Here is a 15701-nt window from a genome sequence, read left to right on the forward strand (position 1 = left end):
TTCGTGATTTTTTATTGCAATCTAAAGAGCTTTTTATTTGTTAAGGGTATTTATCTTTCCTTTGAATTATTTATTGCAAGGATTTTTCTGAACTCTTTTTGTAGTTTGTGTAATGTTTTAAAAAACAATTATGGAGTCATAGGTTTTAATATGTTCCTTTAATTTTTCTGCATCTGATGTCATAGACAAAGTCTTCTTTACTTTAAAATTAAAAGAGAATTTATTTGCTTATATTGATTTCCTTGGCTTTATGTTTTGACCATTTAAACACATTTTGGTGTAAAGTCTGAAGCAAAGACTTAACTAAGTTTTTTTCTTCAAATTCTGAGCAAACTTCTGGTACTGCTTATTGAATAATTCCTTGTTTCCTCATCGATTTTTAAAAGATAGCTTTATCATAAATCTCTCTATACACCCTTCCATTGCTATGTCTGTCCTTTCTGGCAGTACTATATTGTTTTAATTGACTTTGCTTAAAATATGTATATGTATATGTATATGTATATGTATATGTATATGTATATGTATATGTAGTAGATTTTCTTAACTCGTTTCTTTGTAAAAATTTTCTTAGTTATAATTATCATGCAGTAGTTTTCCCGATAAAATTTAGAATCATTTCAGGATTCCGTGTTCTTCCTTTCCCACCCATTTTTTCCTGTTTGGCATTTTGTTTGGATTTGCATTAAAAGTCTAATTTAATTTTGAATCATCAGATTAATTTTATACAAGTACTTTTCGGCAAAATATTTGTGTGAAAAGATTAAAATAATCGATTCCTTTGAAAATTGATATATGAGGGTATTCTGGTCTTTCTTTCTTTTTTTTTTTTTTTTTTTTATTCTGGTGTTTCTGTGCTGCCGAATCTGAATCCTTTTATGATTTTTGTTAAACTGTCTTGTGAACTAGTTCAGGCAGTCAGTGTCACATGCTGAATATCTAAATATATTTATAATGAGGAATATGAGAACACATAATAAAATACATGACTGTCCTACATCCTTGGAGAGAAAATAGCATATAGATGGGTGTAAATGCTCTACAATTACTATCAGGAAAGTTAAAACTTGTAATCCGTTCCTAGCTCTGTGAAGCCAGTTGGTTGCTTATTGTTAAAATATCATCTTTCCCATAAAGATCAAAGGCTGCTTATAAAATATGTGTGTGAAGGGGTGTCTGGGTGATGCAGTTTGTTTCGACTCCGGTCACAATCACTGGGTCATAATATGAGCCTCTTGTTGGGCTCTATGCCAAGCACAGAGTCTGCTTACAACTTCTCTCCCTCTCTTTCTGTCCTTTCCCACCCCTCTCTAAAATAAAAATAAATAAATTTCTAAAAAATAAAATATTTGTACGAATATTGAGTAAACTGGAAGATTGGACACTGGGTAGTACCCAGTAAAGTAGTACCTATGAAAGATTTAACAGAACGAGTGTGTTCTGAATGGAGTTTCAAAAGAAGGAGCACGTCACTGTGTACATGGGGTTGCTGTGCAGGTCCAGGCTGCAGCTCTGAAGTCGGCAGTGGCTTGAGATGAGATCCTGAGAGAGAAGACAGTAGGAGGAAGCCCAGATGCCATGTGTCTCCCAGTGTACTGAAGCCAAGCCTAGGGGAGGATATGGATGAGGAGGTTCTGTATCTCCAGGGCCTAGAAGGGTGGCTGGTTCACGGTAGGTTCTCGATGCCTAGTGAGTGCTGCCAGATATGTGCATGAGGAATGAGAAGCCTGAGAGGTGGATGAAAGCCAAATTGGCTGTGAGATAGGGGTTCTTGGGGGGGTGAGTATATTTGCAAGCTCTGAAGGTTGTTCTGCTGAGAGAACAGGGGAAGCTCAGAGCTTAAGAAGCCTAAATTCTGAGAGCAGTATATGAAAATTCTGGTAGGGCTGGGGTGACAGGCAGGGAGAGTAAGGGGTGACGAGCACATCCAGAAAATTTCATGACATGTCCACCATGGCAAGATAATTCAATTTTGAATATGTGTCCTAAGAAACACTATGCCTTTATCTTAGAAAATGGGTCAGCAAACTATGGCCTAGAGCAAACTCCAGCCCACAGCCATTCTTATAAATAAAGTTTTATTGGAACACAGCCTCACCTGTTCATTTACATAATATGCATGGCTGACTTAGTACCACAACAGCAGAGTTGAGTAGTTGAAACAGAGATCAGATGGCTGGTAAAGACTAAAACACTTACTATCTGGCCCATTGAGAAGATATTTAATGACCTCTGTCTTAGAACAATGTTCTTAGTATTTAGTGGTGGTGTTCTGGAAGTGGTAGCCAAGTCAGACTGAATTCAGACAAATTGGTGCATGACTAGTCCAAGTTTAGGCCATACCACTTCCTGTGAAGAAGTATACCCCAATTTTTTATTGTGTTGAAACTCAGTTCCTAAGTCATTGCCTTGAGTATGTTATGTCTGTTTCCAGGCTCCTATGGCCATTTCTGTGGCCAGAAGTCCTCGAAACAGTCTTTTGAACCTTTCTGACCCAGCCAGTTATCCATAGTTAAGAAATTAGAAACCCAGGGCTAAATATCATGTCAAGACCTCCTTGCTACCTAGTAAGGAGGACAATTTCTCAGCCTGCTAATTCAAGTTCTACCAGTCTGTTTTATAAACTGTGCTCCCCAGGGTGACCTCTTCAGAACTCTCCTCTTCAGAACTCTCCACAGTCCTTCCCTCTGTTCCTCACTGTCTTCCATTCTCTTTCCTGCAGTGTCTTTTCTACTGGAGGTGTGTGGTGTCACTGAGTCTCTTTGTTCCAGGTAGAGCCTGCATTACCCGAGCTGGACGAGTGATAAAAATATTGGAAAACAACGTATTCAGGGAAGGCCAACCATTTTTTAGCCAAATGTCAACCATCATGTGTGCGTTTAGACAAACATACAGCTAATTTCTTCACAGACTTTACAAATTCTGACTCTTCTAATTTATTTTAAAGGGCTGAGAGAATAATTAGGAAACAGCAGAAGTTTTGTGGGAAAGGTGTGTCGAGTCTTTCACATATTTAGCATTAAATTTTAGTTTCTTTGTGAAGCATTCAGGAGGCGGTGTTTTGAAACACCACTCCAGAGGCACAGGAGGAAGACTAAGGGCAAGACTGAATATACAAGTGAAGGAGTTATGTCTCCGCTGGGATAGAAATGGGACGTTATCTTCATGACAGAAAACACTGTAATCGTGTGGGCATCGTCAGCAATTAATTTATGAATTAACTAATTAACACAGTTGGCATTTATTGAAAATACACTATGACTAGACCTACGGTGCTAGATGCCAGGACTACAAAGATGATTGAGGCTCACGTTCCACCCTGGAGGAACCCCAGACTAGAAGGGAGAAATCAGATGCATGAACACTCGCCACACAAAATAAGAAATGTTACTGCAGATGAATGTTTTTGGATGCAATAGAAGGAAAAGTCTAGAAGGAAGCGTACTGAAACGTGAGAAGGTTGGGGGCCGAAAGAAATAACAACAAAATCAGAAACTTTAAAAAAAAAAAAAAAAGGAATTTGAACTTGATTGGAGAAGACAGTTGACCACACTGTGGAAATCAAGGTCTGACATGACTGGCAAGATGAAGTAGGGGATGGTGACGAAGGCGTGCGCTGGTTGGGGTGATGTATGGAAGGGTTGAATCACTCTATTGTAGACCTGAAGCTGATATAACACTGAATGTTAGCTGTACTGGAATTAAAATAAAAACTTAAAAAATAAATAATCATATAAAATACTAATAAAAAAAGAAAAATGAATGCCCAGGGACCGCAGAGAGCAGAAGCAAGAGCAGCAGAAGTTTCAGACTCAAGAACTGAGATTTCTGTTGTTCAAGAGGGCTTGGTGTTTTACAGCCTAACACTTCCTTGGCTCGTTTCAAACGTGTGTATAATATGCCATGCATTACTGATATCCGATAATAAATCATATTACGTTCTGACTAATGATGTTATATAATGTATATTATATTAATTTATAGTAATATATTTTATGTACACGGCATATGTAATAATACTCCTCAGTGAACCAAGACTGAGTAAGTGCTAGGAACTTTGCTAAGCACTTTATATCATTTAGGTCAGTTCTCACACTGGGTAGGAATAGTAACGTCACTTCCCCCTGGACAAGGAGCCTCAGGCCTTTGGAGGTTAGATAGACTGCACAAGGTTATCCAGGGTAAGAGTGGTACTCACACCCGGGGCCTGTCCTCATCTACTGAGTTAGAGGGTCCTTTGGGGTATGAGGAGAGGAGCTTTTGGTGTTGAGATGAACTGCAGAGAAACAGATTTACTCCTCCAAATGGTCAGGGCGAGGGCAAGAAAACCCAAGTGCACAGAATAGAGGGAGGGGGCCTGGGGGCGGGGGGTGGAGGCCAAGCCTGGGTATTTACAACAGTCCTGGTTGTGTGGCTTGCCAGCTCCTTGTCTGCTATCGGTCAGGCCACGTGCTCACTCTGAATGTCCCCGTGAGCCTGGTGATGGTCAGATCTTCTGCCTTGGTGGTAGGGAAGGGATGTGCTGCTGTGCTCGGTTCTCCGCAGGCACTCAGCTGTCATGGCTCTACCTTCATCACTGGTCTCACTGCACGGTCCTGCCCCCCCTTCCTCTGCTATTACTACTCTTATTATTTTCAGCAGCAAAGTAATTGGAAGGACTAATGGAATACATCTATGCCAGAAAAAACAAAACAAAACAAACAAAAAAGACCCCAACCCAGCAGAATAGCCGTTCAAGTCCCCAGTTGGATTAATCGGGATAGTTCTGCATTCATTTCATATTTAGTGTTTGCCATGGCGGGTCTCTGGGCCGGGCACAATAGGGAGGTGAACTACGAATAAGCCATTTTCCCTTTTAACCAGCATATAAACTCGTTTGGCCTTCCCCGCCACATATTCTCGATAAGCCATGTCCTCAAGAGAGCGCTTTGGGAGCTAAGCTGTGAACGCACATTGAAAGCCGGCCCACTTCAAGGAGGAGGCTGTGCGTGCCCAGCTTTGGAAGGATAGTCAGAACGTAAAGTAGCTCATGATGATTTGAAAGTTCCATCAGGCATTCACTGCTTCTCCGGATAACCTCAATTTCCTCACGTCATGTGGTAGGCTTATCACCTTATGTACAAGTTCAGAAAGTTATCAGGATACCTTATTTTAGTAAATCTTGTACGTTGGCTGTTAGACTTTAATTGAGAAGCCATGCGAGGTGCTGGGTAAGCAGACAGAGATCCCGGATCCTGTCCTCCACGAGGACAGTCTCAAAATAAAAATGTTTTTATAAATCCTTACTAGAGAGGAAGGCATTTACAACAACCTTGAAATGGAACCTTCCCCACCCAATATGAAGAAGACTGACATGTGACATTTTGATACCGCTTTATTTTACTAAAATAGCAACCTGGCCAAATATACTTTAAAGTCGGCGTGTTTATTACGGCCACGTGTTTATATTTATAGGAGAAGTGGTGTTAATTCCCTAGTATGTTAACAGGTCTTATTCAAATTGCTCTATTTTTACTTTGGAACAAAATTGCTAAAGAGAAACATTTTAAGGCAAGTAGTGATTATAGCACATTTATCAAATTATATATTAAATAAACTTCCTGAACTGAGAAGGAGCATAAACTGAAAAGAAGGTAGTTATCTTAAATATTATATTGTTTATCTAAGATTTCTTCAATCCATTTTTATGGTAGGATCCTGATTGCTTTCCTGTTTTTCTTTTGCTGAATTCCTACCTTCTCACTAACAAATAAAAATCCCCTTTTTAATATGTAATAGATGACTTGGGATTTCAGAATGGATTTTCAGAAACCACTGAAAGACCTCCTCACTGTATTGTATACAGTAAATGTTGTTTGTTGTAGTGTTGGTTTTTTGTTTTTTGTTTTTTGGGTTTTTTTTTTTTTTTTTTTTGAGAGGCAGTCAAATAGGTGAATGCATAAACCTTGCCAACCCTTGGGCAGTTGTAATTTCCATATCAAAATGCATGAGTTTTTACTTGACTATTACTCTGCTATACATTAAGTAATAGTTACCATGGCAACCTTTGGATCACATTATAACATTTAAATATAAGGTGTTGTGTTTCTTTATAGGAAAAGACAATATACTTGAATTTTTAATGTATGGTGAAATAGAATCACTACGAAAGTAAATCATTTTGTCCAAGGTCAATCAAATGTTTTGGAGGTTATGCAGATTCCCAGCCAAAACTGTGAGTGCTTGCATGTGTGATTTGTCATGTCATGGGGAACACAGATTTTTTTTTAAAATAGTACTTGATAAATACCACATAATATTCATGAAATGCCTGTAGTTGGCCTTGCAAAGAGAAAATACTGAACCCATTTGAGCTATTTATCAGTGGCTAATGTAGGAATAAGAATTTGAGTTTATTTGGCGTCCCATCATTAATAAAATTTTATCAAATGCACGTCTTATTTTTAAATATCTAGTTGTACGATACATAGCATGCCTAGTTTTGGTCTCACGTGTAGTAGAATTAAGCATAGCAGGTGCTTACGCTTGTGAACACGAAATTAGATGAGCCATTGAAATAATCCTTGTGGCAGTTCAAGAAGATGGCTACGAGCTGAAATCATCTAGATGGATTGTTGGCCAGTGTCTTTCTTCGGTATGTCTCAAGACCAGCCATCTCTTGTTGCCAGCGTAGTTCTAGGCCATGGGGCTATCATCACGGTTTATGTAGGCCTGCAAATGTGGCTCTTTTTCAGTTTTTTATGATGACTTTTCAAAATTATTATCTCAATGTATACTTTTAATCTCAAAGTAGAGTAGATGATCCCACTGGCAGTGAATCATGCTCAGCTTTTGAGGAAACTTTTAAATAGTCATCAGTGGTTTGTAATATAGGACTATGAATTATAGGTCATGGGAAGGAGGGTAACTGTGTGCTAGACACCAGCTCTGCTGGACATTTTACATATGTTGTTTCATCCTCCTGATAACCCTGTAATAGAGCTCGCATTACTTTGTTTTTACAGAGGAGGAAAATAGGGCTTAGAGCACTTATATTAGTAACTCCAGCCACTGAGCTAAGGCTCAGTGTGACCTGACCTCACAGCCCTCCCTCTTTCCCCAAGAGGTTTGGATTCTACTTCTGACTTGTACAATGTGCACTACACATTCAGACTAGAAATAAAAAGCATTGACCGAAAGTCCCTAAAAGAAAATCTTTGCTAAATGATAATTTCAATAATTTACATTTCTCTGCAGCACAATCTGTTAAGTCCCGGATTATGAAAGTTACCCTTGCCATCTTATCTGAGTTTACAGAGTTCTTTTTTGTGGAAACCAAATATAAAACAGAACTCAAAATAAACTATAAAGGTGCATTCCTAGACATTCAGCTATTGGGAATAGAGACTGTCCAAAGACTGACCTTCAGTTTTGAGCTTTGAAGTTCAAAACTGGACAGGTGGAAATATTGTGTTCTTCATTGCCCTTTGGTGTGAGATATATTCTGGGTTGCAGAGTAAGTGCCAACAGCAGCAAAATTATCGCCCCCTCCTGCTACTACAGTAAGTCAGCAATGGCCCTTCTGTGGTCAAAATGGCAAATTCAGCAGCAGCTATTCGATAGGGATTTGCAAAAACTTCCCCATGGCTGTTAGAAATCTTATTCAGCAGTGTCTTTGAAAACCCGATTCTGTGCAGAATTCACTAAGTAGAAATGACCTCAATTGTGATTTTTTTAAAAAAATGTGTTTTAAACAAATATAATTGGTAATTTTGCTCGATGTGTATTTTGCACTTAGTACTGCAAAGTCGATTAGGTATCCATACAGATATCCAGCATTCATAAGTTTTATGGTAGTTCACAATTTTATTTCCATTATTAACGTAAAGCCTTCCAAAATTCCTGGCTTTATAGAGTCAGTTCGCCATACAAAGCCACTATACATCACTTAGGTTTGTGATGAAAGAATGGAATTGCAGCTGTGTGAGTACTAGAATACCCAAACATGAATTAGACTCACAAGCATTTGGCAATAGTTCAGAAAAGGAGCTTAATCTGGTTTCATCTGAGACTGCTTTTCTCTGTTCTACAACATCCCCCCAAGATGTTGTGTCTGATACCGGATCACAACGTAGTGGGAATGACGCAAAATCAGAGAAAGCTCTAAGAAACCAGGGGCACATTTGCTTTTCCCCACAGATAATTTTTTCTCCTACTTCTTTCCCCCCACACACCCCAGATCCCAACTCTGAAATTCAAGGTCATTCACCTATTAGATGAATTAATTATAAGCCAAAAAGCAGCATTCATCGTACTCTGATCTCACTCATATCTATAATTAAGGGTAAATATAATCTTCCTTTTTAGAAATGTACCACCCACCCATTACATCTAAAGTGCTGACTGAAATGAAATAATAGTTCAGAGCAAGATGATTTTAGTTTAACAAGAAAAAAGTTGATAATTTAAGCTCGAAGCAGTGAGTTCTATTTTTGATTACCATTCAGTTATAAATCTAATTTGAGATATATGCTGCTTTTCTGTTACTCAAGTTTAATTCATGGTTTGCATTCTTGGTTGCATAAGAGAACTTCAATGGTTGATCAAGGATGTTAAAAAGCTTCCTGCCCCCCACCACCGCCCTGAAGGAATTGGGGCAGGGGTTGAGAATGTGTTAGACTGAGACCCAGATCTGATGTAAGACAAACAAAAAAATTTAATAGAAAGGGACCTTCATAGAGAGTTCTGCATTTGGCATTTGAAGGGCTCTGGTGGGACTTGGTGCTGAAGGGTTGGTTGTCGGAGGTGGGGGTGGTGGACCCCAAGATACTTAAACCCAGTTAACAGAGGCAGCAGGTTCTATTTTTTGGTTAGGGTATTTTAAGTCTTAAGATTGTTTGTCTTCGGAAGAAAATAAGGAGTGAAGAAGGGGAAGGGCTCATCACATCACGTTGCAGACAGTTAAACAAAATGCTAAACTATGGGTTTAAGATTTACAGGTTAGCTGTGTGAGATGCCACATCTTGCTTCCAGTGTTTCCTGGCGGACTCGGGCAGCTCTGTACTGGGACCCAGCATAACCACAGAGCATGAGCTTGCACAATGCGGAAACCCTGAAACCTTTACAGTCTTATTTAAGGCAAAGACGAGCTGGCCCATTTTGAACGTAGGCTTTAGCTTCCAAACAACTTTTATTAAGTGAAAATTTGCGCCCCTCTCTCTCTCTCTCTCTCCATATATATATATATATACACACACACACACACACTCATGCAGGTGAATTCATATGTAAATGAATGCCTTATCCATTTTGTGCCATATTCAATTTACCTTATTAAATGGAATGCCATTAACTTTCTAAGTTCATAAACTCAGGTTTTTTTAGCCAGTGGAAATTTTTTTTTCTCTTTCTCCTCGCTAAAGAGAGTTAAACGCGTGACGTAAAGGCCAAACAATAGTAAATGGTTATTGTTCCTTTTACAAGTATACTCTACAATAGGAACACATATATTTTTATCTTAATTTTCCCTAGGGGGGTGATTAGGGCCCCCTTAAGTATGAGGAAATGCTTATTTTTGTTGCTTTAGAAGAATGATTCTATTGTCTGAGAGAAAAAGAAAAAGGAACAAACAGGTCTAAAAAGAAAGAAACAGGAATGTGCTTTGTGAAAAAAAAAGGGAGGGGGGAGAAAAAAAGATTAGCGTGAGCCTTTGCATCTGTGGAAGTGCTATCTGGTCTTAGTTCTCGGTCACTGTCCATAGTTCATGTGGCTGCACACGCAAGGGTTGGGTGCATGATTTAGTCACAACTGGCTCGTGAAATGATTTTCTTTTAAATTAACAACAGTAAGGTCAGCCACAGCCAGTGAGCGATCTCCTAGTTATCATTTTTCATTTTTCACAGCTCTGCTGTGAAATGCTGCTAAAACACAGTATAGCAAACTTGTTTGTTTTTATGTTGACCCATTGAATGCATCTACTTTCTTGGGAGTGGAAACCTTTGCCACCAGGACCAACAAGAATTAAGCAGTGGTTAAGCTCATTAAGGAGACAAGCAAGCATTTCCACATATCTGCTCAGTCCTTGTTTGAATATTTGGTATTATTTGAGAAAAAGATAAATGAAGAATGAGGAGTGATGTCTGCCTAAAATACAAAGTTTTCAATAATGTCATCTTCACACTCCTCTTCTCATGAAAGGAAGGCTTATTTGTAAATTTCCCAGACTGTGAGGAGGTTGTGATTTAAATCACTCACAGCTTTTTTTGATGGAAATTTCAAAGAAAACTTGGGCTTAAATAAAGATTTTGTTAATAAGATTTACCAAGAGTGAAATATCAGGTTCAGATTCTAAAATTCTTGAATGCCATCTCTAATAAATCATTTGATGTTAGGCTGTTGGATTCCTGATTTGTAGAAAACTATTGCAAAGAGCTCTATATTTTAGTTTGTCCCTGGGTAGCATTTGGATATCTTCCTTAAGTTCGGAAGAGGCAGCAAGAGAAAGTGCAGATGTCAGGTTTTTATCTGGTAAATACTCTGGCTTTATCTGGTATCGATGTGGCAAACACAGAGAGAACTCGCCATGGATTTTCGCTCAAATTGAGCCTCCAACCTAAAATCTCATCCTCAAAGTTTTATTTTAAAGTAATGTTCGTCATGCCTCCCTTGGACAAGTCTGAAACTGGAATCAGTGAAGGCAAGCTTGTCAGTAACTGATTAGTCCTTTTTATATTACTCATCCAGCACTCACAAAAATCCCTTGGAATAGAGAGGTTCTCTTTATGATATTTAGCTATATGGCCCTGGAAAGGGGAGGTTTGAATTTTTGATTTTCCAGCTTATGGGTCATATTTGACCAACTGCTTTCACTAGAAGACATGCCACTTTGTTGAGCTATTTAGGAATCAAAAAGACTGTCTTAATTTAAAACAAGGACTCTTTGTTTTAGTTGGTGACTGCCTTGTGAAATTTTTCAGTTCTCAGCGGGTTAACCAGGGAACAGGGGCAGAGTCATAATTGGCCTATTTAGAGTATTTTGCATGTGAATAGTGTGTTAGTGAAGCATCCCTAAGTCTGTTGTGAGTGACATGGTGATTAGAATTTAGATTAGGGAAAACACATTCTGTACTTTATCAAGGACAGTAATTAGTTCAGTCAGTAAAAGTTGATTACAAGTAACGATAAAGTTAGATTTTTAGTACTTAATTTTAAAATTTCTTTATTAAACAGTAAATTTGTTCTTAATATAAATGGTCGTATCTACACTTGTTTTCTTGCATATCAGACTAATTAAAAGAACAATGTGTTCAGTGCAGAGTATAATCAGGCGATTTATATATTATGGGTAAGTTTTTATGTAGTTTTTAGACATTGTAATATTATTATCGAATCTTCTGCGTGTCATCCTTTTCGAAAGTTTAGTCATTTATCACCCTGTGGTAAGTTCATGATATTTGTGGAAGTTCTCTAGGGCTCAGGTAAATGTTTAATCTGTGGGGATGTGTTTTAGCTTCCAGTAGTCCTCAAGAGGGCATTCTAATGTCCTTTAATTTGTTCCTGTTAGCTTAGAATGCCTCTATCTCTGTGATTCTGGAAGTTAGTGTGAGATTTGAGTTTACGCCCGGCTCCGCTGGCATTTTCTCTTCTGTGGGTGCCGTGTAAATCCGCGGAGGGTAGAGCTGTGCCGACGGAGAGAGGCAGGCAGAGTCCTCAGTGGACGGGAGCGTTCTCCACTCACCCCCAATGGGAGCAGCGGGGGGAAGTTGTGCGTGCGTCCGAAAAATCAGATTCTTCTTGGGTTCTTGTGAAGGAAGGGCAGGGATAGCTCCCAGAGAGGAGCCCAAGTGTCGATTAGAAACAAACAAGCAAAAAACCAAAAAAACAAAAAACCCCCAAACCACGAGTCTGACCTAAATGCCCTCTTCTTTAAAAAAAAAAAAAAAAAAAAATTAAAATGTGAGCTGTCTTAAGATGAAAATACTGTTGAATGAGAATCACCTTCTTCTACCTTCCTCTCAAAAGCAAAGAATTAAAAAAAAAAAAAAATGAGTCACAAACTTTGGGCTGGCTTCTGAGATTGCTTTCCCTTTTGTTTGGTTGTTTTGTCATTGTTGCAGTTTTACCAGATGCTGTTTTGTTTATTGCCTGGGTTTAAGTACTAACAATCAGTTGGGGGGGTGGTGAATGCGGAAAAACTAACCTTACATGTTTGTTTTCCCCTTTTCACCTTTTAGCAGAGTCTCCTTGGAGGTGACATGGATATGGGCACCCCAGGAACCCTGTCGCCCACCAAACCTGGCTCTCAGTATTATCAGTATTCTAGCAATAACCCCCGAAGGAGGCCTCTTCACAGTAGTGCCATGGGTAAGGTATTCCTCTGTCTGAATGCCCGAGTGATTATTAGTCGTCTTTTTCTTTCTTCTCTCTTTTAATGCCACCCCTTCTCGCCCTACCCTCACCCCACCCTCCAAAACCATAAAATTTTCCTCAAATGTCAGGCTCGTGACCACCCCTCCCCGGTAGTACATTGGATGGGTATGTTAACAACTTCTAGTAGCAAGAGAACTATTTTGGTGTATGCTTATTTCTTGTTTTCTCTTGGCTGCCCATATAAGGCAACTTAAAAAAAAAAAAATCAAAGCTTAAAAAAAGTTAAAGATCTTGATTTTTACAAAAAAGGCAGAAGTTGATGTCTGCCAGAATAAAATACGATAGCGGTACTGACATTTTGCTAAGGTAACGACTTAAGAAAATCTGGTCTAATCTAAATGGCTTCGTGGTGTAATCTGCTTTAGTTAGGAAAATGGGCATGCAGGCACCTCACCGCCCCTCTTCCTTTTCTTTCAGAGGTGCAGACAAAGAAAGTTCGAAAAGTTCCTCCAGGTTTGCCATCTTCAGTAAGTACTGCTTGTTTCTGCTTTTGCATATTGTTTATTTTGTTGTTTCGCACGGATGCGAGGGAGAGGGGAGTGACAATGTGCGAGGCGCAGGTTTCTCTAGAATGTGGCTGGGGTAGGAGCGACCCGCACGTCCAGCCACCTGACCCGCGATGGAGTGCTTAATTGCATATCCTGGAAGGCTGCGTGGTTGTGTTGCTACTAGGCAGGTTAAGCTGCGAAGAGAGCCTTGAAAAGGTGCCTGAAGTTGGAGGAGTTTTACCTGTACAGGGCTTTCAAGAGAATGAGTATTAGTTTCATCTGTTGGTTAAATTCTTTGTCAGTATTATGATGATTTATGGATTTGCATGCGAAAGGAGATTTGTGGAGAGGATTTAGGAAAAATTTACATGGGTTTCAGCCCAGAGTGCAGAGAGAATGTCTCTATTTTCTAGAGAGGTGACTGAATAAAAGCTTCAGAGGTAGCCGCATCAGTAGCCATTTGTGTCAGGAGTACCAGGTGACAACCAAAGGAAACATCTGTAACCAAGAGCATTCTGGGTCTTTTTAATACCTGGAGCTGGACTCGGGAGCGACTGAGGTCCTTCCAGTCTCCAACGTAGCAAAAGGCTGTTGTGATCACAATTAAATAAGATCTCTTTATTTTCAATTCTTACATATATTTTCAAATCTGAGTTCCTAGATGGTTTTGTTTAATTTGGTTTAGAACCAGTCTTTTCCTAACGAGCTTCCTCCTTACGTAGAATAAAAATATGAGTTCCTCTCTTCTTCCTTCCTTCCTTCCTTCCTTCCTTCCTTCCTTCCTTCCAGATAGATACAGGTATAGATACACAGTTTTGATTTCATTTAATTTAATTCTGTGCTCTGTAGGGCACTAGTATTCTTTGAAAAGAATGCTAATGAGCCCTATTGTAAGTTCTTCTCCTCTGAAATAAAATGATATTTGGGTTTCTGAAAACATATTACTAATCAATGCTCGCATATTAGTTTTACTTCATTTTTAATAAATTAGGAGAATAATAGGTTTTGCAAATGTGCTAAGATTAGATTAACCCAAACACCTGTGTATTTGACTTGATTTCAGTTCAGCTCATCCAAAAAATTATTAAGTGAATATATCAGAGTGAGTCTTTATCAGGAAAAAAACACAAATTTTGTATGCTGATTATCATAGACTTGGTAATGTTGTAGAAGCATCACAAAATTATGCATAAATATAGAAAAATATTGTGTAAATAAAACTGCCAATGGTGTATAAAATAGTCACTTTGGGCTACCAGTAAGTCCCTTAAAAATGTGCCGAGTGGTTTATTCTTTAAATTTCTATGCTGTATTGAAATTGACTAATATCCTCTCAGGTTTTTATAAGCATATTTTAAGCTTGAAGTTTGTGGTGGATTTAATGTAGATGAAACTTTAGCTTTTAATAGCTTTTATGACAACTTCAAATGATATAGTCCTCACAGCTGTTTACATTTTAAACATGCCTGAACCTAATACGGACAGTATTAAATACAGTAAGTGGACCTTTGACTCTTCTGAAATGATAGAATAGCTGTGTGTCATAAAAGCCATGGAAAACTTAAAGCTATAGAACCTTATTTATGCCTCAGAATCAAATGAACTTTGTTTTTTCCAATGCTAAAATTATGCAGAAATCGACACAATTTCCAAGGAGTGCTTTGGTATGGCATTAGATAATATCTATCTGCTTAATCGTTGTCAACAATAATTTCTCCTACTTCATTGTAAATTTTTAAGTATTTCCTTAGAGCTAATTTTCCCTATAGAAAATTTCACTGAAAATAGTTTTTTCTTTGCTGTTTAGACAGTTGGTGTGTTGTTGATGTGTTGTCAGATGTTTAGAAATATAAAAGTATCTTTCCTTTCTTCCCAGTAGATCTGGAATTGGAAATTTAATTTGTATTATTTAATTTTTGGCTTTTGATGGTCAGTTCAGGATTTACTCTTCTTAGACAATTTATCTTGGCTAAATGTTTTAATGGTCCTGAAAGAACATTTTTGTAAATAGAGCCTGTTTTTGGACAGGCAAGGAGGAAAATTCAATTGAAATGGAAATTTTATCCTTGTTATTTTTTATTTGTTTTTTCTTTTTTAAGCAAAAAAGAATGACTTAGTTTGGTCGATTTTAGAATCCAGTCATCTATTTATTGTTACTACTTGGAAAAAAAATCTCAGCTCTGTTCTAATCACAATTTAACTTAGTTTATATTAGGTTTGTTGTATGTATTGGATTGCTTATTATTTACAACAAGATCCACATGCCTTACCACCACACAAAATATATATGTTTTAATTTGATCTAAAGAGTCTGCAATAGTCACTGTAGCACATTTGCCCCAGTAGACCCATATTTTCATATTTTTAGACCTCTGCCATGTTTTTCTTTTTTTAAGCTCAAATAAAAATGATGACTGTAAATCTGACAAGAGACACTTCCTAAAACTTGCTTCAGTATGTGTGAATACTTTTATTGCAAATAATAAGAAATTGGGGCTAATCAAAGGTTTCCTTTGGAGTGATTACGACTAGATAAAGACATTTATATGTTTTCTGCGATACATATTTACCGTGATAAATAGTAATAAATCTGTCACAATCTGTTGTGTCAACTCACTTCCGCCCCCCCCCCCCCCGCTCCTTTCCGACATGGGCCCTTTCTCTTCCTTAACCTAAAACAAAGAACATTTAAACTGTAACATCTGTAATCAGATAGTACTTGTGGCATTCCCGGAAGACAGAGGCTGGACCTCTTTTGTCCCCATTAGTCTGGATCTTCCTAGGAAATGAGAGCGAGGGGCTCGC

General features: G+C 38.3%; 1 protein-coding gene across 15 annotated transcripts in view; it reads left to right on the forward strand.

The window, feature by feature from the left end:
- The window catches only part of TCF4 (transcription factor 4), a 351089-nt gene that overhangs the window by 214057 nt on the left and 121331 nt on the right, over window positions 1-15701 (forward strand). For 11 of the 15 annotated variants that reach the window (XM_044242914.1, XM_044242910.1, XM_044242917.1 and 8 more), the window contains 2 exons: window positions 12213-12342; window positions 12826-12875. In XM_044242914.1, the coding sequence (XP_044098849.1) occupies window positions 12213-12342; window positions 12826-12875 (180 nt within the window). The remainder of the gene's footprint in view (window positions 1-12212; window positions 12343-12825; window positions 12876-15701) is intronic. The other 4 variants (XM_044242915.1, XM_044242913.1, XM_044242928.1 and 1 more) reach the window with 1 other exon arrangement.

Source organism: Neovison vison, chromosome 3 (assembly GCF_020171115.1).
Source record: "Neovison vison isolate M4711 chromosome 3, ASM_NN_V1, whole genome shotgun sequence".
NCBI lineage: Eukaryota > Metazoa > Chordata > Mammalia > Carnivora > Mustelidae > Neogale > Neogale vison.